At 48.8% G+C, this 23,195-nt stretch overlaps 1 protein-coding gene across 1 annotated transcript in view; it reads right to left on the bottom strand.

Moving 5' to 3' along the window:
- AACS (acetoacetyl-CoA synthetase) overlaps positions 1–23,195 on the bottom strand; it is a 386,016-nt gene that overhangs the window by 73,328 nt on the left and 289,493 nt on the right. Inside the window, exon 9 of the mRNA XM_063964600.1 lies at positions 22,461–22,541. Coding sequence (XP_063820670.1) covers positions 22,461–22,541 — 81 coding nt within the window. The remainder of the gene's footprint in view (positions 1–22,460; positions 22,542–23,195) is intronic.

The following is a 23,195-nucleotide window of genomic DNA, read 5'->3' as shown; positions in this document are numbered from 1 at the left end:
GCGACCCGGACCATATGTCCAATAGGTCCCATTGGAAGGTCCTTGCATGGAATCTGCCGTATGGAATGGCTTCGTATGTTGCCACCATCTTTCCCAGAACTTGAGAGCAATGATGTACTGACACTTGTTTTGGTTTCAATAGGTTCATGACTAGAGTCATGAGTTCCTGCGCTTTTTCCGTCGGAAGAAAAACCCTCTTCTAGTCTGTGTCCAGAATCATGCCCAAGAAGGGCAGACGAGGTGTAGGATTCAGCTGCGACTTTGGTATATTGAGAATCCAGCTGTGTCGCTGTAACACATTCAGTGAAAGTGATACGCTGTTCAGCAACTTCTCCCGTGATCTCACTTTTATGAGGAGATCGTCCAAGTACGGAATAATTGTGACACCCTGCTTGCGTAGGAGCACCATCATTTCCGCCATTACCTTGGTGAAAATTCTCGGGGCCGCGGAAAGCCCAAACGGCAACGTCTGAAATTGGTAATGACAATCCTGTACCGCAAATCTCAGGTACGCCTGATGAGGAGGATATATGGGAACATGCAGGTATGCATCCTTTATGTCCACAGATACCAAAAAATCTCCCCCTTCTAGGCTGGCGATGACCACCCTGAGTGATTCCATCTTGAACTTGAACCGTTTTAAGTAAAGGTTCAGGGATTTCAAATTTAAAATGGGTCTGACCGAACCGTCCGGTTTCGGGACCACAAACAGAGTTGAGTAGTACCCCTGCCCTCTTTGAAGCAGGGGAACCTCTACCACCACTTGTTGAAGACACAATTTGTGAATCGCATGTAACACTATTGTTAGGCGCCGAGGGTCCGCTCGTCAGTGCGGCCCGGCGCCTAGCAACCAGGGACGCCGTATGCGGACAGCCGCCGGCTCCCTGGCAACGCTGGACGCCGGGCGCACGGAGCCGCACAGACCCTAGCAACGGGGACGCCACTGTCGGACCGCGTTCCCCGTTGCTGGGTCCAAAGTTAATTACCACACTTGTTTCCTGGCCGTGCAGTATGGCAGCTGCACGGCATGTTTGTAATGAGCCCTGTCTGGCACCTGATTGGAGGGCTTCCATTTAAAGGCACTCTCAGGACTTCTCACAGACGCCGGTAATAGCTTCCTGTTTGCTGTATCTGTTGCAGAGAGTGTTTCCAGTCCTGCTCTATCCGGTCGTTCCTGTCCTCAGTGGTCCAGTACTCGGAAGTTGTCATCTGTTCCTGGAGTCCTTACCGAGCACCTTTAACATCCTGTGGTGTTCGTGAGTCGCGGCGTAGCCGTGTGTTGCGGCTTGACCGCTTACTATTTATTATTTGTTATATTGAGTCTCGGAGCTTTTGCGGAGGATTCCGCTCCCACAAATCCACTCTGGTATCCAGCGGTGCTGGGTAGGAGTAACGGATTAGTGGATTTTGGTTGTCCTTTTCCCTGGCGGTTTGTCCGCACATACTTCTGGTTTAAGTTTAGTTAGCTTGTAGCCCCTGGCCTGGTTGTTTAGTCAGAGGGCCCCTTGTTATCACCCTGTCTCGGATTTCCCTTTGTCTCCCATTAAGACCTGAGGGGGCATCGGAGTTGGGCAGACATAATCCGCCCTTCAAACGCGGCTGCCATGGGCTCAAGCAACCATAGTCTCGCAGGGGATTTCTGATAACACGGGCGAGACAACGGAGTTAGGGCGCCAGGGGTTACTAGGCTTTCCTGCTCCCGTAACCAGCATTCCCTTCCAGTACTCTGGCCTTTGTCATAAGATCTCCTCTGGTCGGAAGTACTGGAATCATAACATTATTACCGGCCACACCAAAACTTAAAATTAAACAAGGTTTGATTTTTTCCCTTATTTCAGTTTGGAAGATTTGTCGGCCTCATGAATCCCACTGGTTTAGGGCCAAATCCTGGCCAGCTTCTAGTTAGCCAGATTCAAGAACTTACTCAGATGGTTCAGGATCTTTCCCTTCGGGTGAAGTCGCAGGAAGATCTTTTACGGACTTCCCCGAGGGTCGTCCCTGAACCGAAAATGCATTTGCCTGACCGTTTTTCTGGGGATAGGAAGCAGTTTTTTTAATTTTAAAGAGTCTTGTAAACTTTATTTTCGCTTAAGACCAATCTCCTCAGGTACGGAATCTCAGCGGGTCGGAATTATTATTTCTTTACTTCAGGGGGATCCCCAAACCTGGGCTTTTGGTTTAAGAACAGAGGATCTGGCATTGTTGTCTGTAGACGCCTTTCTGGGGTCTTTAGGGCTTTTGTATGATGGCCCTGATAGAGAGGCATCCGCCGAGAGTCAGTTGCGTGCTCTCAGACAGGGTAGGAATCCCGCAGAGATTTATTGTACGGAGTTTCGCCGTTGGTCGAACGACTGTGGCTGGAATGACCCAGCCCTGCGCAGTCAGTTTCGCCTCGGCTTATCTGAGTCTATAAAAGACAGTCTCCTTCAGTATCCCGCTCCTGAGACTCTCGATAAACTCATGGAGCTTTCTATTAAGATTGATCGTCGTCTCAGAGAGCGGAGGGCTGAAAAAGGAGCACCTGTCGGGTCTTCTCCTTGTGTTTTTTCCATTCCTGTGGACTTGGAGGAGCCCATGCAGATGGGTCTCTCCAAGCTGTCTCCTGAAGAAAGAACCAGAAGGCAAAATTCTGGTCTTTGTACTGTGGGGGTAAGGGACATTTTGCCCGTAATTGTCCGAACAAGTCGGGAAACGCCTCGACCAAGTGAATTGTGAGGGGGTTCACTTTGGTCTGCAGCTTATCTCCTCGAATAATTCCCTGTTAGTCCCAGCTAAAGTTTCCTTTGGCAGCCTCTGTTCTTCGGTGTCGGCTTTTGTTGACAGTGGAGCTGCAGGGAACTTTATGGACTTAACGTGGGCCAAGGCCTTAGGTATTCCTCAGTTAACCTTGGGTAGGCGTATCACCATGCATGGTTTAGATGGGAGTCCCTTGTCCAATGGGGTTATTTCTCTCTGTACACCCCCTGTTCTACTTTCGGTAGGAGCTCTTCATTCCGAAAAGATTGAATTTTTCCTTACCCACTGCCCTGCAGTTCCAGTGGTTCTGGGTCACCCTTGGCTGGCCTTTCATAATCCCATCATTGATTGGCAGTCGGGGGAGATCTCACAATGGGGTACCATCTGTAATAAGGAATGTATTACGTTTCCCATCAGAATAGCTGCTGCCATTCCCGAACCCATTCCTGTGGAATACCAGGATTTTGTTGATGTATTTTCCAAGGGCAATGCAGACATTCTGCCTCCCCATCGGCCTTATGATTGTGCTATTGAGCTAATTCCTGGTGCCACTTTGCCAAAGGGAAGGTTATATGCATTGTCCGGACCAGAAACTGTGGCCATGAATGAGTATGTTAAAGAGAGCCTAGGGAAAGGATTTATCAGGCCATCTAAATCCCCGTTAAGTGCAGGCTTCTTCTTTGTGGAGAAGAAAGATGGATCACTCAGACCTTGCATTGACTTTAGAGCCTTGAATAAGATCTCAGTAAAAAATACTTACCCTTTGCCGCTGATTTCTGTCCTCTTTGATCAGCTACGTTCGGCTTTGATTTTTTCTAAGATTGACCTGAGAGGAGCATATAACCTCATCCGAATCAAGTCAGGAGATGAGTGGAAAACGGCATTCAGTACTCAGTCGGGTCACTACGAGTATCTGGTTATGCCATTCGGCCTGTCTAACGCTCCTGCAGTTTTCCAGGATCTCATTAACGACGTGCTCCGTGATTTTCTTGGAAGATTTGTGGTCGTTTACTTAGACGATATCTTGATCTATTCTGACTCTATTGAACAACACGTTACCCAGGTGCGTCAGGTTCTTCAAAAATTACGTGAAAATCACCTATATGCCAAGCTGGAGAAGTGTGAATTTCATGTCACAGAGGTATCCTTTTTGGGGTACATTATTTCCCCTCGGGGATTCTGTATGGAACCAAAGAAGCTCCAAGCCATCCTTAGTTGGGCGCAACCCACCAACTTAAAAGCAATTCAGCGCTTTTTAGGGTTTGCGAATTATTATAGAAGATTTATTCATTCTTTTTCCGACCTGGTTGCTCCCATTGTGGCACTTACTAAGAAGGGAGCGGATCCAACCAGCTGGTCTCGTGAAGCTGAGTTATCCTTTCAGGCCTTGAAACAAGCCTTCGTCTCAGCCCCAGTCCTCAGACATCCCAACCCAGAATTGCCTTTCATTGTTGAGGTTGATGCCTCGGAGGTTGGAGTAGGGGCTATCCTGTCTCAGAAGGATCCGGATTCTCTAGAATTACATCCTTGTGCCTTTATGTCTAGGAAATTCTCATCTGCTGAATCCAACTACGATGTTGGTAACCGGGAATTACTGGCTATTAAATGGGCTTTCGAGGAGTGGAGGCATTGGCTTGAGGGAGCAACACATACCATTTCAGTTTTGACTGATCACAAAAATCTTCAGTACATCGAATCAGCTAAACGACTGAATGCCCGGCAGGCTCGTTGGGCTTTATTTTTTACTCGTTTCAAGTTCATTATCACCTTCAGGCCAGGTTCCAAGAATACCAAGGCGGATGCCCTATCACGCAGTTTTCTTCCAGTTCATGATAACAGTCCTGTTACTCCCATACTTCCGTCTTCAGTCATTCGGGCAGGCCTCACACAAGATTTATTTACCCAGTTAAAGCAGCTTCAACATCAAGCTCCTGGAAATACTCCTGCTGGTCGTCTTTATGTACCTGAGTTTTTGAGAGCAACTGTTTTGACTGAGTTTCATGATAGCAAAGTTGCCGGGCATCCGGGGATCTCTAAGACTTTGGAATTAGTCTCCCGCTCAGTATGGTGGCCTGGTCTTTCTAAAGACATTAAGGAGTTTGTTTTTTCTTGTCAGGTCTGTGCACAGCATAAAGTTCCCCGTTCCTTGCCTATCGGGCAACTTATGCCCTTGAATGTTCCTCTCAGGCCATGGTCTCATATTTCCATGGATTTTGTGGTAGACCTCCCTCTGTCAGCCGGATGCCGAGTCATATGGGTAGTAGTGGACCGTTTTAGCAAGATGGCCCATTTCATTGCTCTTCCCCGACTGCCATCTGCCCAGGGATTGGCAGTTTTGTTCCTCCGTCATGTTTTCAGACTCCATGGGTTACCTACTGATATTGTTTCTGATCGGGGTCCACAATTCATTGCACAATTTTGGAAGTCTTTTTGTGCCTCATTAAAGATGAAATTGTCTTTAACGTCTGGCTACCATCCCCAATCCAACGGGCAGACTGAGCGAGTTAATCAATCATTAAAACAGTATTTGCGATTGTACTCAGCCAAACTCCAAAATGATTGGTCCGAGTGTCTTCCTTTGGCGGAGTTTGCTTACAACAATTCCTGTCATTCCTCCACCAATGTGTCTCCATTCTTTACAGTTTTTGGTTTTCACCCCAGAGCTAATTCCTTTTTTCAACATTCCTCTGTCTCCTCGATAACCTTAACCTCTCATCTCAGACTCATTTGGAGAAAAGTGCACCTTGCTCTCAGAAAAGCGGCATTTCGGGAGAAAAAATTTTCTGACAGGCTCCGGCGGCCTTGCACTTTTAAAGTAGGAGATAGGGTATGGTTGTCGACTCGCAACATTAAAATTCGACAAACCTCAGCCAGATTGGGTCCCAAATTTATTGGACCATTTCATATTATTAAAAAAATCAATCCAGTTGCTTTCTGGTTACGTTTACCAAGAGCTCTCCGGATCGGAAATACGTTCCATTGCTCTTTGTTGAAACCATACGTTTCTTCCAGTAGATTTCCTCGAAAGATCTCTCAGGGGAAATCACCAGTAGATGTACAGGGTCATCAGGAGTTCTTGGTGGAGAAGGTTCTTGATTCCAAGTTGTCCCGGGGTCGGCTTTATTTTCTGGTACACTGGAGAGGTTATGGTCCAGAAGAAAGGTCTTGGGTCCTGGATAAGGATCTCCATGCCCCGAGGCTCAAGAGGGCATTTTTTCGAGAATTTCCTCGGAAACCTGGCTTTTGGGGTTCCTTGACCCCTCCTCAAGGGGGGGGTACTGTTAGGCGCCGAGGGTCCGCTCGTCAGTGCGGCCCGGCGCCTAGCAACCAGGGACGCCATATGCGGACAGCCGCCAGCTCCCTGGCAACGCTGGACGCCGGGCGCACGGAGCCGCACAGACCCTAGGAACGGGGACGCCACTGTCGGACCGCGTTCCCCGTTGCTGGGTCCAAAGTTAATTACCACACTTGTTTCCTGGCCGTGCAGTATGGCAGCTGCACGGCATGTTTGTAATGAGCCCTGTCTGGCACCTGATTGGAGGGCTTCCATTTAAAGGCACTCTCAGGACTTCTCACAGACGCCGGTAATAGCTTCCTGTTTGCTGTATCTGTTGCAGAGAGTGTTTCCAGTCCTGCTCTATCCGGTCGTTTCTGTCCTCAGTGGTCCAGTACTCGGAAGTTGTCATCTGTTCCTGGAGTCCTTACCGAGCACCTTTAACATCCTGTGGTGTTCGTGAGTCGCGGCGTAGCCGTGTGTTGCGGCTTGACCGCTTACTATTTATTATTTGTTATATTGAGTCTCGGAGCTTTTGCGGAGGATTCCGCTCCCACAAATCCACTCTGGTATCCAGCGGTGCTGGGTAGGAGTAACGGATTAGTGGATTTTGGTTGTCCTTTTCCCTGGCGGTTTGTCCGCACATACTTCTGGTTTAAGTTTAGTTAGCTTGTAGCCCCTGGCCTGGTTGTTTAGTCAGAGGGCCCCTTGTTATCACCCTGTCTCGGATTTCCCTTTGTCTCCCATTAAGACCTGAGGGGGCATCGGAGTTGGGCAGACATAATCCGCCCTTCAAACGCGGCTGCCATGGGCTCAAGCAACCATAGTCTCGCAGGGGATTTCTGATAACACGGGCGAGACAACGGAGTTAGGGCGCCAGGGGTTACTAGGCTTTCCTGCTCCCGTAACCAGCATTCCCTTCCAGTACTCTGGCCTTTGTCATAAGATCTCCTCTGGTCGGAAGTACTGGAATCATAACAACTATCTCCCTTTCCAGGGGGTGTTTCGGTAGGGCCGATTTGAAAAACCTCTTCGAATTCCAGCTTGTAACCCTGGGAAACAATTTCTATTGCCCATGAATCCACCTGTGAGTGGACCCAGACGTGGCTGAACAGTCGAAGACGTGCCCCCACAGGGGCGGACTCCCTCAGGGGAGCCCCAGCGTCATGCGGTGGATTTTGCAGAGGCCGGGGAGGACTTCTGTTCCTGGGAACTAGCTGTGTTGTGCAGCTTTTTCCCTCTGCCCTTACCTCTGGCAAGAAAGGACGATCCACGTGCTCTCTTGCTTTTATTGGAATGAAAGGACTGCATTTGATAATGAGGCGCTTTCTTAGATTGTGAGGGAATATATGGCAAAAAATTTGATTTACCTGCCGTAGCCGTGGAGACGAGGTCCGAGAGTCCCTCTCCAAACAATTCCTCACCCTTGTAAGGCAACAACTCCATATGTCTCTTGGAGTCGGCATCACCAGTCCACTGTCGGGTCCATAAGACACGCTTAGCAGAAATAGACATAGCGTTTATCCTGGAACCCAGTATACTAATGTCTCTTTGAGCATCCCTCATATACAAGACAGCATCTTTTATATGCCCTAGGGTCAGTAAAATGGTATCCTTATCAAGAGTTTCAATATCCGTTGATAAGGAATCTGTCCATGTGTTATGCACACCAGTGCCTGCAGGAAAGTACTGGTGTCAGAACTGTTATGCACTCCAGTGTCTGCAGGAATGTACTGGTGTTTGAACTGTTATGCAAAACAAATGGACTCACAGACAAACTGGGGAATATGACATAACGTACACAGAAGGTAATAGGGTAACAAAATACACACAAAGTGAACAGAGAAGCCCAGAGGCTAAGGAACTGGGTATCTCCCTTGTATTAGAACTGCACAGATGGAAAAAGCAAGATGTTGTGTTTTAATACATAGAGAACCCGAAATGCTGTTGCTAAGGGCAACAGCAAAACCCTAAAGGGTTACCAACGGGTGTGGCAGTAAACTCCTTGGTCAGAGATGGAATGATAGACACAAGGAGAGTCTCCACAATCCTATTTCTCACTTGCAGTGCACAGGTTTTAGCTTACTGCCACTAAACTGACCCCTGACACCTAGCACAGTGAGACAGGATTAGACAGGCAAGTCTTAGAATACAGCCGCAAACTTGCTAAGTTCACAGAGTAGTAACAGAACCCCAGCAAGCTAAACGACTGACTCCAGTCTTACTGCTAGGTCTGGATTGGCAGAGTGTAATACCAAATCCCCAGGCCTATTTGCAGTAAGCAACAAACAAATACAAAGCTACACAGTACTGGCTAACTTTCATGAACTGACTAACCAACAAAGATTCAGCAGCATCTGCTTACCCTGAAAAGAGGCCTTATAAAGCAGGTGCTGTCCACGCCCCACTCAGACCTCACAGACTGTGAGCACAAAAACCAGCACCGGATCCCCTGCCGTGCACAGAGCCTATAACCACTGCACAGCAAAAGACCCGAACCGGAGTATCAGCTGCGCTCAGGTTACTCCACTAGCACTTGTCTCCCGGTTGCCATGACGACGTGGCAGCACAGGGCAGGAGACCCTAACAGTACCCCCCCTCTGACGAGGGGTCAAAGAACCCCTACCACCGGGTTTATCGGGGAACTGCGAGAAGAAAGAGCGTATCAGTCTGGGGGCATGAAGATCACAACTGCGCACCCACGACCGCTCCTCCGGGCCATACCCCTTCCAGTGCACCAAAAATGACAGCCGACCCCGAACCACCTTGGAGTCAAGAATCCTTTCAACAACAAACTCCCTCTGGCCACGTATCAGAAGAGGGGAAGGTCTTCAACTGGAAGAAGGATTACTAATCGCCCGTTTTAAAAGGGAACAATGAAATGTTTTATTGATACCCAAAGAACGGGGCAGATCTAACTGAAATGCCACCGGATTGATAACCCTGGTGATCTTATAAGGGCCGATGAACCGGGGCCCTAACTTATGAGATGGCTGTCTCAACTTCAAATTCTTGGTAGACAACCAGACGAAGTCTCCTAATTTGAAGCTGCAGGGTCTTTTCCGCTTATCAAAAACCCTTTTGGTCACTAATGACACAGACACAAGGGCTTTCTTCACTTTCCGCCAAATACCTCTAAGGACCGAAACCACAGAGGAACCACCAGGCGTGGAGTCCAGGGGGTCAAAAGAATTGGCCTTAGGATGATGCCCATACACACAAAGGAAGGGAGAGATCCCTGTAGCAGAGTGAGCCGCGTTGTTATAGGCAAACTCCGCCATGGACAGATGAGCAACCCAGTCAGTCTGACACTTGGAGACATAACACCTGAGGAACTGCTCCAAGGACTGGTTCACCCTTTCAGTCTGCCCATTAGACTGCGGATGGTAGCCTGACGACAAGCTGACAGAAATCTGGAGATCGGAACAAAATGCCCTCCAGAATTTGGCCACAAACTGGGATCCGCGGTCAGAGACCACATCAAGTGGCAACCCGTGGAGACGCACAACATGCAGCATAAATAATTCAGACAGGCGTCTGGCTGATGGCAGCCCAACCAGTGGAACGAAGTGCGCCATCTTCGAAAACCTGTCAACGACAACCCAGATGGCTGTCATCCCCGAGGATTTGGGCAAGTCCACCACAAAATCCATTGAAATGTGGGTCCATGGCTTAGATGGGATAGAGAGTGGATGTAATGGGCCAACAGGAACCCCTCTAGGAGTCTTATTTCGGGCACAGATGTCACATGCCCGAACCCACTGATCCACATCCTTAGCCACCGAGGGCCACCACACCGCCCTAGATAGCAACTCCCGAGTTCTGGCAATACCCGGGTGACCTGCCGACTTCTTGGCATGGAATTCCAGGAACACTCGCTGTCTTAACCTAGGAGGCACAAACAAAAGACCTACCGGAAGGTCTGGAGGAGCCTGCTCCTGTGCTCTAAGGACTAATGATAAGAGGTCCTGGGTTATGCCCACTTTAATACATGATGGGGAAACAATGGGCAACGGCTCCTCGGTGGTCTCCTGGATTGGAGCAAAACTCCGCGAGAGCGCATCAGCCTTGATGTTTTTTGACCCAGGGCGATATGTTATCAAAAAATTAAAGCGAGCAAAAAACAAAGCCCATCGTGCCTGCCTGGCATTGAGACGCTTCGCTGACTCTAAATATGCCAGATTCTTATGGTCAGTGAGAATTGAGACCACAAACTTAGCCCCCTCAAGCCAGTGTCTCCACTCCTCGAGTGCATCCTTAATAGCCAACAATTCCCGGTTACCCACGTCATAATTCATCTCGGCAGGCGAAAATTTACGGGAAAAGTAAGCACAGGGATGAAGGCGATTATCAGACACTCCCATCTGAGAAAGCACTGCCCCAATACCCATCTCAGAGGCATCCACCTCCACCAAAAAAGGACGCTCTGGATCTGGGTGTCGCAGCACCTTGGCCGAAACAAATGCCCTTTTGAGACGGGCAAAAGCCGCTTTAGCCTCACAAGACCAGTGAGCAACATCCGCCCCTTTCTTAGTGAGTGCCACCAAGGGCGCCACTATAGACGAAAATCCAGCGATAAATCGTCTATAAAAATTCGCAAAGCCCAGGAAACGCTGAAGCGCCTTCAAACTAGTGGGCTGCACCCAATCCAGGACTGCCTGTACCTTGGAACCCTCCATTTGGAAACCTTCTGGGGAGATAATATATCCTAGAAATGCGATTTGCTGAACTTCAAATTCGCACTTCTCCAGCTTCGCCCCAAGCCGGTGGTCTCTGAGTTTCTGGAGGACTAAGCGTACATGCTTCCGATGTTCCTCCAGGGAATGGGAGAAGATTAGGATGTCATCTAAGTATACAACTAAGAATCTATCCAAATATTCCCTGAGCACATCATTCATGAAATCCTGGAAGACTGCCGGGGCATTACAGAGCCCAAAAGGCATCACCAAATATTCATAATGCCCTGAGTGGGTATTAAAGGCAGTCTTCCATTCATCCCCCTCTCTTATTCGGATTAGATTGTACGCACCGCGTAGGTCAATCTTAGAAAAAATGGTGGCAGTACGAAGCTGGTCAAACAAGACCGAAATGAGAGGCAGTGGGTATGAGTTTTTAATCGTGATACGGTTCAATTCCCTGAAGTCGATGCAGGGTCGCAACGAACCGTCCTTTTTACCCACGAAGAAGAACCCCGACCCAACTGGAGACTGTGAAGGTCTGATAAATCCCTTAGCCAAGTTCTCCTGAATGTACTCTGCCATAGCCTGAGTCTCAGGACGTGACAGGGAGTACAACCTGCTCTTGGGAAGCTTAGCATTTGGCAACAAATCAATGGCACAGTCATAGGGGCGATGGGGAGGTAGTACCTCTGCAACTTTTTTGGAGAACACGTCCGCAAAATCTGCATAACACCCTGGCAATCCTGGCAAACTTAGCTGCGAGAGCCTGACTGGAAGGCTCAAGCAACTCCTGAAACAATCAGTACCCCAACTAAGAATCTCCCCAGAGACCCAGTCAAATTGAGGATTGTGGGCCCTTAACCAGGGTAACCCCAACACCAATGGGGCAAAAGTACAGACAGTCACATAAAAGGACAATTTTTCAGAGTGTGTGGCTCCAATAAACAAAGAAATCTGGCTAGTGCAAGAGGTAATTTTACCTTGGGATAATGGTTCCCCGTTTAACCCACAAATCTCAATTTCCGATGCCAAGGGTACTAAGGGAACAGAGTGTTTCAGGGCGAATTGGCGGTCCATAAAAACCCCGTCGGCCCCACTGTCCACAAAGGCCTCAGTCTTGACAGTTTGACCGAGGATCTTCAAGGTCACCGGAATGATAAAAGTCTTCTTGGGAAATTCTGACTTCTGGCCTGACAGGATATTTCCCATCACCCTCAGGCCCTGAAGTTTTCCGGCTTTTCTGGGCATGATACTACCACATGACCTTTATTCCCACAGTACAAACACAACCCCTGCTGTCTCCTCCGCGTCTTCTCACGCGAGGAGAGGCGGGTAGCCCCAATCTGCATAGGCTCCTCAGAAAATTCCTCAGAGTCTGAGGTTCCCTTGGGAAGGAAGGAAATCTCAGTCTCCCTTTCAAGCCTACGCTCTCTCAGCCGTCTATCCACCCGGATGGATAACTGCATGAGCTGATCCAAGCTATCAGGCAAGGGATATTGTACCAGTTGGTCCTTTATCTGGTTAGAAAGACCTCTTCGGTACTGGTGTCTCAGGGCTGGGTCATTCCACTGGGTATCATGGGCCAACCTCCGAAACTCCGTACAGTAAACCTCAACTGGCCTTCGCCCTTGCTTAAGGATCGAAATCTGAGCCTCGGCTGAGGCCGTCTTGTCAGGGTCATCATACAACATGCCCAGTGCCGTAAAAAAAGCATCAACACTTTTAAGCGACGGACAGTCAGGCTGCAACCCATATGCCCAGACCTGTGGGTCTCCTTGTAGCAAGGAAATCACTATGCCCACCCGCTGAATCTCCGACCCAGAAGACTGAGGCCTAAGCCGGAAGTATAGCTTGCAGCTCTCCTTGAAACAAAAGAACTGCGAGCGATCTCCAGAAAAACGATCCGGGAGATTTACTTTCGGCTCCTTAACCCCTGCAGGTGCTGCTGCTGCGGGAGCTCCACCAGCAGCCTGGGAGGTGTGCATTTTAATGGACAAATCATTAAATTGTCGAGTCAGGACCTGCACCTGATCGACCACCTGTTGCAACGTATTTTGAGGGGTATGCTCCATATTCCCACAAAATTTCAACAGGAGTATTAGGCTGCTGAATATGTTATGCACACCAGTGCCTGCAGGAAAGTACTGGTGTCAGAACTGTTATGCACTCCAGTGTCTGCAGGAATGTACTGGTGTTTGAACTGTTATGCAAAACAAATGGACTCACAGACAAACTGGGGAATATGACATAACGTACACAGAAGGTAATAGGGTAACAAAATACACACAAAGTGAACAGAGAAGCCCAGAGGCTAAGGAACTGGGTATCTCCCTTGTATTAGAACTGCACAGATGGAAAAAGCAAGATGTTGTGTTTTAATACATAGAGAACCCGAAATGCTGTTGCTAAGGGCAACAGCAAAACCCTAAAGGGTTACCAACGGGTGTGGCAGTAAACTCCTTGGTCAGAGATGGAATGATAGACACAAGGAGAGTCCCCACAATCCTATTTCTCACTTGCAGTGCACAGGTTTTAGCTTACTGCCACTAAACTGACCCCTGACACCTAGCACAGTGAGACAGGATTAGACAGGCAAGTCTTAGAATACAGCCGCAAACTTGCTAAGTTCACAGAGTAGTAACAGAACCCCAGCAAGCTAAACGACTGACTCCAGTCTTACTGCTAGGTCTGGATTGGCAGAGTGTAATACCAAATCCCCAGGCCTATTTGCAGTAAGCAACAAACAAATACAAAGCTACACAGTACTGGCTAACTTTCATGAACTGACTAACCAACAAAGATTCAGCAGCATCTGCTTACCCTGAAAAGAGGCCTTATAAAGCAGGTGCTGTCCACGCCCCACTCAGACCTCACAGACTGTGAGCACAAAAACCAGCACCGGATCCCCTGCCGTGCACAGAGCCTATAACCACTGCACAGCAAAAGACCCGAACCGGAGTATCAGCTGCGCTCAGGTTACTCCACTAGCACTTGTCTCCCGGTTGCCATGACGACGTGGCAGCACAGGGCAGGAGACCCTAACACCATGCTGCTACAGCACTACAAACCCAGGCCGATGCAATAGCCGGTCTGAGTAACGTACCAGAATGTGTGTAAATGGTCTTCTAGGTAACCTCCTGCTTGCGGTCAGCAGGATCCTTGAGGGTAGCCGTATCTTGGGATGGAAGCGCTATCTTTTTTGATAAGCGCGTCAAGGCCTTTTCCACCCTAGGGGAGGATTCCCACCGTATCCTGTCCTGCGACGGGAAAGGATACGCTGTTAGGATCCTTTTGGGAATCTGCAGTTTTTTGTCTGGAGTTTCCCACGCTTTTTCACATAATTCGTTCAGCTCATGTGAGGAGGGAAAGGAGACCTCAGGCTTCTTTCCCTTATACATGTTTACCCTCGTGTCAGGGACAGGGGGTTCCTCAGTGATATGCAACACATCTTTTATTGCGATAATCATATATCGAATACATTTAGCCACCTTTGGCTGTAATTTTGTATCTGTTAGGCGCCGGGGTCCGCTTGTCTGCGCGGCCCGGCGCCTAGCAACTAGAGACGCCGTGCGCGTACAGCCGCCAGCTCCCTAGCAACGCTAGACGCCGGGCGCGCTGAGCCGCACGGATCCTAGCAACGGGGACGCCACTGGCGGACCGCGTTCCCCGTTGCTAGGCTTTAGGAAATTAAGATATTCACCTGCTCTCTGGCCGTGCAGCAAGGCAGCTGCACGGCATTTATTCTAATCAGCCTTTAGCAGCTGATTGGAGGACTCCTTGTTAAATACACTCCCAGGGCTTCTCACAGACGCCGGTAATAGCTTCCTGCATGCTGCCTTTGTTTGCTGAGAGTCTGTTTCCAGTCCTGCTGTATCCGGTCATTCCAGTCCTCAGAAGTCCGGTATTCGGGAGTTGTCATCTCATCCCAAGAGGTCGTTTGGTTCCCTGGAGTCCTGACTGATCACCGTTTTATATCCAGTGGTGTTCGTGAGTTGCGGCTCTGCCGTGTGTTGCGGCTCAGCCGCTTTACCTTTGATATTTTGTGTTTGGAGCATTTGCGGAGGGTTCCGCTTCCACAAGTCCTCTCTGGTACTCGGCGGTGCCGGGTAGGAGAATTGGACAAGTGGATATTTTGGTTGTCCTTTTCCCTGGCGGTTGTTCCGCACATATTATAGTTTTGACTTTGCTTAGCCCCTGGCCTGGTTGTTTAGTTAGAGGGCCTCTTGTTATCACCCTGTCTCGGGTTTCCCTTTGTCTCTCATTAAGACCGGGGGGCATCGAAGTTGGGCAGACATAATCCGCCCTTCAAACGCGGCTGCCAAGGGCTCAAGAAACCATAGTCTCGCAGGGGATTTCTGACAACACGGGTGAGACAACAGAGTTAGGGCGCCAGGGGCTATTTTCCTGTCCTGCTCCCTTCCCCAGTATTCCGTTCCAGTGCTCCGGTCCTTGCCATAAGATCTCCTCTGACCAGAGTGCTGGAATCATAACATTATTACCGGCCATACCAAAACTTAAAATTAAACGGGGTTTAATTTTTTCTCATTCAGTTTTGTGAGAGTTTATCGGCCTCATGAATCCAACAGGTTTAGGGCCAAATCCTGGTCAGCTCTTAGTCAGCCAGATTCAAGAACTTACTCAGATGGTTCAGGATCTTTCTCTTCGGGGAAAGTCGCAGGAAGATCTTTTGCGAGCTTCCCCAGGGGTAGTCCCTGAACCAAAGATGCATTTGCCTGACCGTTTTTCTGGTGATAGAAAAGAGTTTTTTAATTTTAAAGAATCCTGTAAACTTTATTTTCGTTTAAGACCGACTTCCTCGGGTACTGAATCTCAGCGGGTCGGGATTATTATTTCTTTGCTCCAGGGGGATCCTTAGACCTGGGCATTTGGTTTAAGAGCAGAGGATCCGGCATTGTTGTCAGTTGACGCTTTTTTTGAGTCTTTAGGGCTCTTGTATGATGACCCTGATAGAGAGGCGTCCGCTGAAAGTCAGTTGCGCGCTCTCAGACAGGGTAGAAATCCTGCGGAGGTTTATTGTACGGAGTTTCGCCGTTGGTCGAACGACTGTGGCTGGAATGACCCAGCCCTGCGCAGTCAGTTTCGCCTCGGCTTATCAGAGTCTATAAAAGACAGTCTCCTTCAGTACCTCGCTCCTGAGACTCTCGATAAACTCATGGAGCTTTCTATTAAGATTGATCGTCATCTCAGAGAGCAGAGGGCTGAAAAAGGAGCACCTGTAAGGTCAAGTCCGTGTGTATATTCCATTCCTGAAGACGTAGAGGAGCCCATGCAGATGGGTCTCTCCCGGCTGTCTCCTGAAGAAAGAGCCAGAAGGCAAAATTCTGGTCTTTGTCTGTACTGTGGGGGTAAGGGACATTTTGCTCGTAATTGTCCGAACAAGTCGGGGAAACGCTTTGACCAGGTAAATTGTGAGGGGGTTCACCTAGGTCTGCAGCTTATCTCCTCGAATAACTCCCTTTTAGTCCCAGTTAAAGTTTCCTTTGGCAGCCTCAGTTCTTCGGTGTCGGCTTTTGTTGACAGTGGAGCTGCAGGAAACTTTATGGATTTAACTTGGGCTAAGGCCTTAGGCATTCCTCAGTTACCTTTGGGTAGGTGTGTCACCATGCATGGCTTAGATGGGAGTCCGCTGTCTAATGGGATTATTTCTCTCCATACACCCCCTGTACTACTTACAGTAGGAGCTCTACATTCTGAGAAAATAGAGTTCTTTCTTACACATTGCCCAGCAGTTCCAGTTGTTCTGGGTCACCCTTGGCTGGCCTTTCATAATCCCACCATTGATTGGCGGTCGGGGGAGATTTCACAATGGGGTACTTTTTGTGATAAGGAATGTATCACGTTTCCAGTCAGAGTAGCAGCTATCATTCCAGAACTCATTCCGGTGGAATACCAGGAGTTTGCTGATGTTTTCTCCAAAGGCAATGCGGACATTCTGCCTCCCCATCGGACTTATGATTGTGCTATTGAGTTAATTCCTGGTGCCGCATTGCCAAAGGGAAGATTATATGCATTATCCGGGCCAGAAACTGCGGCTATGAATGATTATGTAAAGGAGAGCCTTGAGAAAGGATTTATTAGACCATCAAAATCTCCTTTAAGTGCAGGCTTCTTCTTTGTGGAGAAAAAGGATGGCTCGCTTAGACCTTGCATTGATTTTAGAGCCCTGAATAAGATCTCAGTTAAAAACACCTATCCTTTGCCGTTGATTTCTGTACTCTTTGATCAGTTACGTTCTGCTATGATTTCTTCTAAAATTGACCTTAGAGGAGCGTACAACCTCATCCGAATTAAATCTGGAGATGAGTGGAAAACGGCCTTCAGTACTCAGTCGGGTCACTACGAATACCTGGTGATGCCGTTCGGCCTGTCCAATGCTCCGGCAGTTTTTCAAGACCTCATTAACGATGTGCTCCGTGACTTCCTAGGGAAATTCGTGGTCGTTTACTTAGACGACATCCTGATTTTTTCTGAATCAATGGAACAACATGTTACCCAGGTGCGTCTGGTTCTTCAAAAGTTACGTGAGAATCATTTATATGCCAAGTTGGAGAAGTGTGAGTTTCATGTCACGGAAGTATCTTTTTTAGGGTACATAATTTCCCCTCAGGGATTTTCCATGGAACCAAAGAAACTCCAGGCCATCCTTAGTTGGGCGCAACCCACCAATTTAAAAGCAATTCAGCGCTTTTTAGGGTTTGCGAATTATTATAGGAGGTTCATTCATTCTTTTTCTGACCTGGTTGCTCCCATTGTAGCTCTGACAAAGAAAGGAGCGGATCCTACCAACTGGTCGCGTGAAGCTGAGTTGTCCTTCCGGGCCTTGAAACAAGCCTTTGTCTCGGCTCCAGTCCTCAGACATCCTAATCCGGAATTGCCCTTTGTGGTGGAGGTTGATGCCTCGGAGGTTGGAGTGGGGGCTATCCTTTCTCAAAAGGATCCGGAGTCTCTGGAGTTACATCCTTGTGCCTTTATGTCCAGGAAATTCTCCTCCGCTGAATCCAACTATGACGTTGGTAATCGGGAGTTACTGGCGGTAAAGTGGGCTTTCGAGGAGTGGAGGCATTGGCTGGAGGGAGCAAAACATACTATTTCGGTATTGACTGACCATAAGAACCTGCAATACATTGAATCGGCTAAGCGGCTTAATGCCCGGCAGGCACGTTGGGCATTATTTTTTACGCGTTTCAAATTTATAATCACTTTCAGGCCTGGTTCCAAGAATACTAAGGCTGATGCCCTGTCACGTAGCTTTCTTCCGGTTCACAATAACAATCCTGTTACCCCCATACTTCCACCTTCGGTCATCTGGGCGGGCCTCACACAAGATTTATTTACCCAGTTAAAACAGCTTCAACACCAAGCTCCTAGAATTACTCCTGCTGGTCGTCTTTACGTCCCTGAGTTTTTGAGAGCTACTGTTTTAACGGAATTCCATGATAACAAAATTTCAGGGCATCCAGGAGTCTCTAAGACATTGGAGTTAGTCTCTCGCTCAGTATGGTGGCCTGGTCTTTCTAAAGACGTCAAGGAATTTGTTTATTCATGTCAGGTTTGTGCACAACATAAGGTTCCCCGTTCCTTGCCCATCGGGCAAGTTATGCCCTTAAATGTTCCTCTCAGGCCGTGGTCTCATATTTCCATGGATTTTGTGGTTGACCTTCCCCTTTCAGCCGGATTCCGAGTCATATGGGTGGTAGTGGACCGTTTTAGTAAAATGGCTCATTTTATTTCTCTTCCCCGATTGCCTTCTGCCCAAGGGTTGGCAGTTTTGTTTCTCCGCCATGTATTCAGGCTTCATGGGTTGCCTACTGATATTGTTTCTGATCGGGGTCCACAATTCATCGCACAATTCTGGAAATGTTTTTGTGCCTCATTGAAGATGAAATTGTCGTTAACATCCGGTTACCACCCACAATCCAACGGGCAAACCGAACGAGTCAACCAATCATTGAAACAATATTTGCGCTTGTATTCAGCCAAACTCCAGAATGATTGGTCCGAGTTTCTTCCGTTGGCTGAATTTGCTTACAATAATTCTTGTCATTCCTCCACTAAAGAGTCTCCATTCTTTTCAGTTTTTGGTTTTCACCCCAGAGCTAATTCTTTTTTTCATCATTCCTCAGTCTCCTCGCTAACCTTAACCTCCCATCTCAGAGCCATTTGGAAAAAGGTGCACCTTGCTCTCAGAAAAGCGGCCTTTCGAGAGAAGAAATTTTCTGACAGGCTCCGACGTCCTTGCACTTTTAAGGTGGGAGATAGGGTGTGGTTGTCGACTCGCAACATCAGGCTTCGACAATCCTCGGCTAGACTGGGACCCAAATTTATTGGGCCATTTCTTATTATTAAAAGAGTCAACCCAGTTGCCTTTCGGTTACGTTTACCAAGATCTCTCAGGATTGGAAATACGTTTCATTGTTCCCTGTTGAAACAATACGTTTCTTCCAGTAGATTTCCTCGGAAGATCTCTCAGGGTAGATCTCCAGTGGATGTACAGGGACAACAGGAGTTCTTGGTAGAGAAGGTTCTCGATTCCAAATTGTCCCGGGGTCGGCTGTATTTTCTAGTTCACTGGAAAGGCTATGGTCCGGAGGAAAGGTCTTGGGTCCTGGATAAGGATCTTCATGCCCCGAGACTCAAGAGGGCATTTTTTCGGGAATTTCCTCAGAAACCTGGCTTTAGGGGTTCCTTGACCCCTCCTCAAGGGGGGGATACTGTTAGGCGCCGGGGTCCGCTTGACTGCGCGGCCCGGCGCCTAGCAACTAGAGACGCCGTGCGCGTACAGCCGCCGGCTCCCTAGCAACGCTAGACGCCGGGCGCGCTGAGCCGCACGGATCCTAGCAACGGGGACGCCACTGGCGGACCGCGTTCCCCGTTGCTAGGCTTTAGGAAATTAAGATATTCACCTGCTCTCTGGCCGTGCAGCAAGGCAGCTGCACGGCATTTATTCTAATCAGCCTTTAGCAGCTGATTGGAGGACTCCTTGTTAAATACACTCCCAGGGCTTCTCACAGACGCCGGTAATAGCTTCCTGCATGCTGCCTTTGTTTGCTGAGAGTCTGTTTCCAGTCCTGCTGTATCCGGTCATTCCAGTCCTCAGAAGTCCGGTATTCGGGAGTTGTCATCTCATCCCAAGAGGTCGTTTGGTTCCCTGGAGTCCTGACTGATCACCGTTTTATATCCAGTGGTGTTCGTGAGTTGCGGCTCTGCCGTGTGTTGCGGCTCAGCCGCTTTACCTTTGATATTTTGTGTTTGGAGCATTTGCGGAGAGTTCCGCTTCCACAAGTCCTCTCTGGTACTCGGCGGTGCCGGGTAGGAGAATTGGACAAGTGGATATTTTGGTTGTCCTTTTCCCTGGCGGTTGTTCCGCACATATTATAGTTTTGACTTTGCTTAGCCCCTGGCCTGGTTGTTTAGTTAGAGGGCCTCTTGTTATCACCCTGTCTCGGGTTTCCCTTTGTCTCTCATTAAGACCGGGGGGCATCGAAGTTGGGCAGACATAATCCGCCCTTCAAACGCGGCTGCCAAGGGCTCAAGAAACCATAGTCTCGCAGGGGATTTCTGACAACACGGGTGAGACAACAGAGTTAGGGCGCCAGGGGCTATTTTCCTGTCCTGCTCCCTTCCCCAGTATTCCGTTCCAGTGCTCCGGTCCTTGCCATAAGATCTCCTCTGACCAGAGTGCTGGAATCATAACAGTATCATCGTAAACGACACTGGAGTCTGAATCCGTGTCGGTATCTGTGTCAACTATTTGGGATAGTGGGCGCTTTTGAGACCCCGAAGGTCCCGGCGACATAGGGACAGGCATGGGTTGACTCCCTGACTGTGCCCCAGCTTCGGCTTTGTCTAGCCTTTTGTGCAATAAATTAACATTTGCACTTAAAACATTCCACATATCCATCCAGTCCAGCGTCGGCACCGCCGACAGAGACCTAACATTCATAAACTCCCCCTCCTCCTTAGGTGAGCCCTCAACCTCAGACATGTCGACACACACGTACTGACACACCACACATACACAGGGAAGCTCTTTTCTGAAGACAGGTTCCCCACCAGGCCCTTTGGAGAGACAGAGAGAGAGTATGCCAGCACACACCCCAGCGCTATATGACCCTGGAAAAAACACAGAATGTTTACCCAGTAGCGCTGTTTTGTGTATATGCGCCAATTATGTGCCCCCCCTCTACTTTAAAACCCTCTGTCACCGTGTGTCAAACAGGGGAGAGTCCGGGGAGCTTTCTCTCAGCTGTGCTGTGGAGAAAAATGGCGCTGGTGAGTGCTGAGGGAGAAGCCCCACCCCCTCTGCGGCGGGCTTGTGGCCCGCTCAAATATTTCAATACATGGCGGTGGCTCTTTATATACATGTACAGTGCCCAGCTGTACATGTATATATATATCTATCTATCGCCCCCCCTGCGCCCTGCACCCTTACAGTGACCGAAGTGTGTGAGGTGAAGGGGAATAATGGCGCACAGCTGCAGTGCTGTGCGTTACCTCAGTGAAGATCCAAACGTCTTCTGCCGCCTCAGATGGTCTTTTCCTCACATACTCACTCGGCTTCTTTCTTCCGGCTCTGCGAGGAGGACGGCGGCACGGCTCCGGGACGGACGGCGACGGTGAGACCTGCGTACCGATCCCTCTGGAGCTAATGGTGTCCAGTAGCCTAAGAAACAGAGCCCTGAAACTCAGAGAAGTGGGTCTGTTTCTCTCTCCTCAGTCCCCCGATGCAGGGAGTCTGTTGCCAGCAGGCTCCCTGAAAATAAAAAACCTAACAAAAATGCTTTCTTACAGGAAACTCAGGAGAGCTCCTGAAATGCACCCAGTCACCACTGGGCACAGTATCAAACTGAGGTCTGGAGGAGGGGCATAGAGGGAGGAGCCAGTGCACACCCAGAGTCAAAGTCTTTCTTAAAGTGCCCATGTCTCCTGCGTAGCCCGTCTATCCCCATGGTCCTGTCGGAGTCCCAGCATCCTCTAGGACGTTAGAGAAAATATCAATGCAAACAACAATTTTTAAATAGCTATGGTGAATGCATGGAAAACCACAAGATGTATTTCTAAATATAAATAGGTTGGATGTATGCATATTACGTATATCATACAGAGCTGCATTGGACATTGACACTCTTGCAGGAGAATTTCATTCCTACACTGTGCTGCCGATTGGCTATAACTGACCCTCACCCACACACTTGAAGTATGCTAAAGGGGGGTACTCACGGAGCGATATTCTAAGCAATCTGAGTAGATTGCTTAGAATATCAGCATGATCGCTCCGTGTGTAGCTTCCTCAGCGATATCGATGCGCGGCCCCGCACATCGCTATCGCTGCTGCTAGATTGGCCTCCATGCAGGCCAATCTAGCGGGTCGCTCACTTCACCCGCTGGGTGAAGTGAGCGGCCCCCCCGTCTCCCCCCGCACGCTCAGCACAGATCGTGCTGTGCTGAGCGGCAGGAGAGATGTGTGCTGAGCGGTTCGCTCAGCACACATCTCTCCTGCATCGGCCCGTGGGTACTGGGCTTAAGACATGGGACATGAAGAAGCTATTGGAGCTTTAACATTCTCTGCTGCTGCTCTTATTCTAACCCTCTGACTCGTCCACTTTATATCCTGCCTACTGTGTGTCCTTTTTAGAAAAAATTACAAGGGGCATTCAGAACTTTGTCAAATGCACCTAAAATAAGACTAGCTTGGTTATGTGATGTCCCATATTTGATTTCTGCTAACATATACTGTGAGAGCTTATTACCGTGGTGTAGTACATGATGATATCACTGCTTGTAGTATTGCCATGTAAAATGTGCTCACATAAATGCTTTATCAGGGTTCCCTAAAGAAAAACAGAGTGAAAGAAGAAACCTTATCAGACATAGTATACACTACACATGTAAAACAATGTTTGTTATCATATTCCCTCCTTCGCTTAAACATACAGTAAACAGAATATAGATAAGGAAGCACACAGCATAAAATCTCTATGAGGCAACAAATACTCCTAGTGTTCACATTCTTCATCAGAACAGCACTGTGCTGCTTCTGTAGCCATGTTTACCAAGGGATTCAGTTTGATTTACTGGTGGCCAGGATGCCGGCAGCGGGGTGAGCGCAAAGAGTCCCCTTGTGGGCTCGCTACGCTTACCACTCTGCGATTGCCATGCTGCGGGCTCGGTGGCTCACTGCTTTCGCCCCAGGTTCTATTCCCACTCTATGGATGTTGTGGACACCCACGAGTGGGAATAGTCCTGCAGCGCTGGTATTCCGGATGGCGGCATTGCCAGCTGTCGGGATTCCAGCGTCTATGTCCTGACCGCCAGGGTCCCGACAACAGGCAAATTAAACGTATACCTTACCAAGTGAGTGCTCGACTCCAGTGTTAGCTCATCTGCTCCGGACTGACCTGCAACCTATTAAACAGACCGACATACCGGACAGTAACTTATTTTGCATTGAGAGCTAATTGAGAGGGGGCCATCTCGCTTCAACG

This window comes from Pseudophryne corroboree, chromosome 1 (genome assembly GCF_028390025.1).
Source record: "Pseudophryne corroboree isolate aPseCor3 chromosome 1, aPseCor3.hap2, whole genome shotgun sequence".
NCBI lineage: Eukaryota > Metazoa > Chordata > Amphibia > Anura > Myobatrachidae > Pseudophryne > Pseudophryne corroboree.
This window is presented reverse-complemented; position numbering and strand designations above follow the sequence as displayed.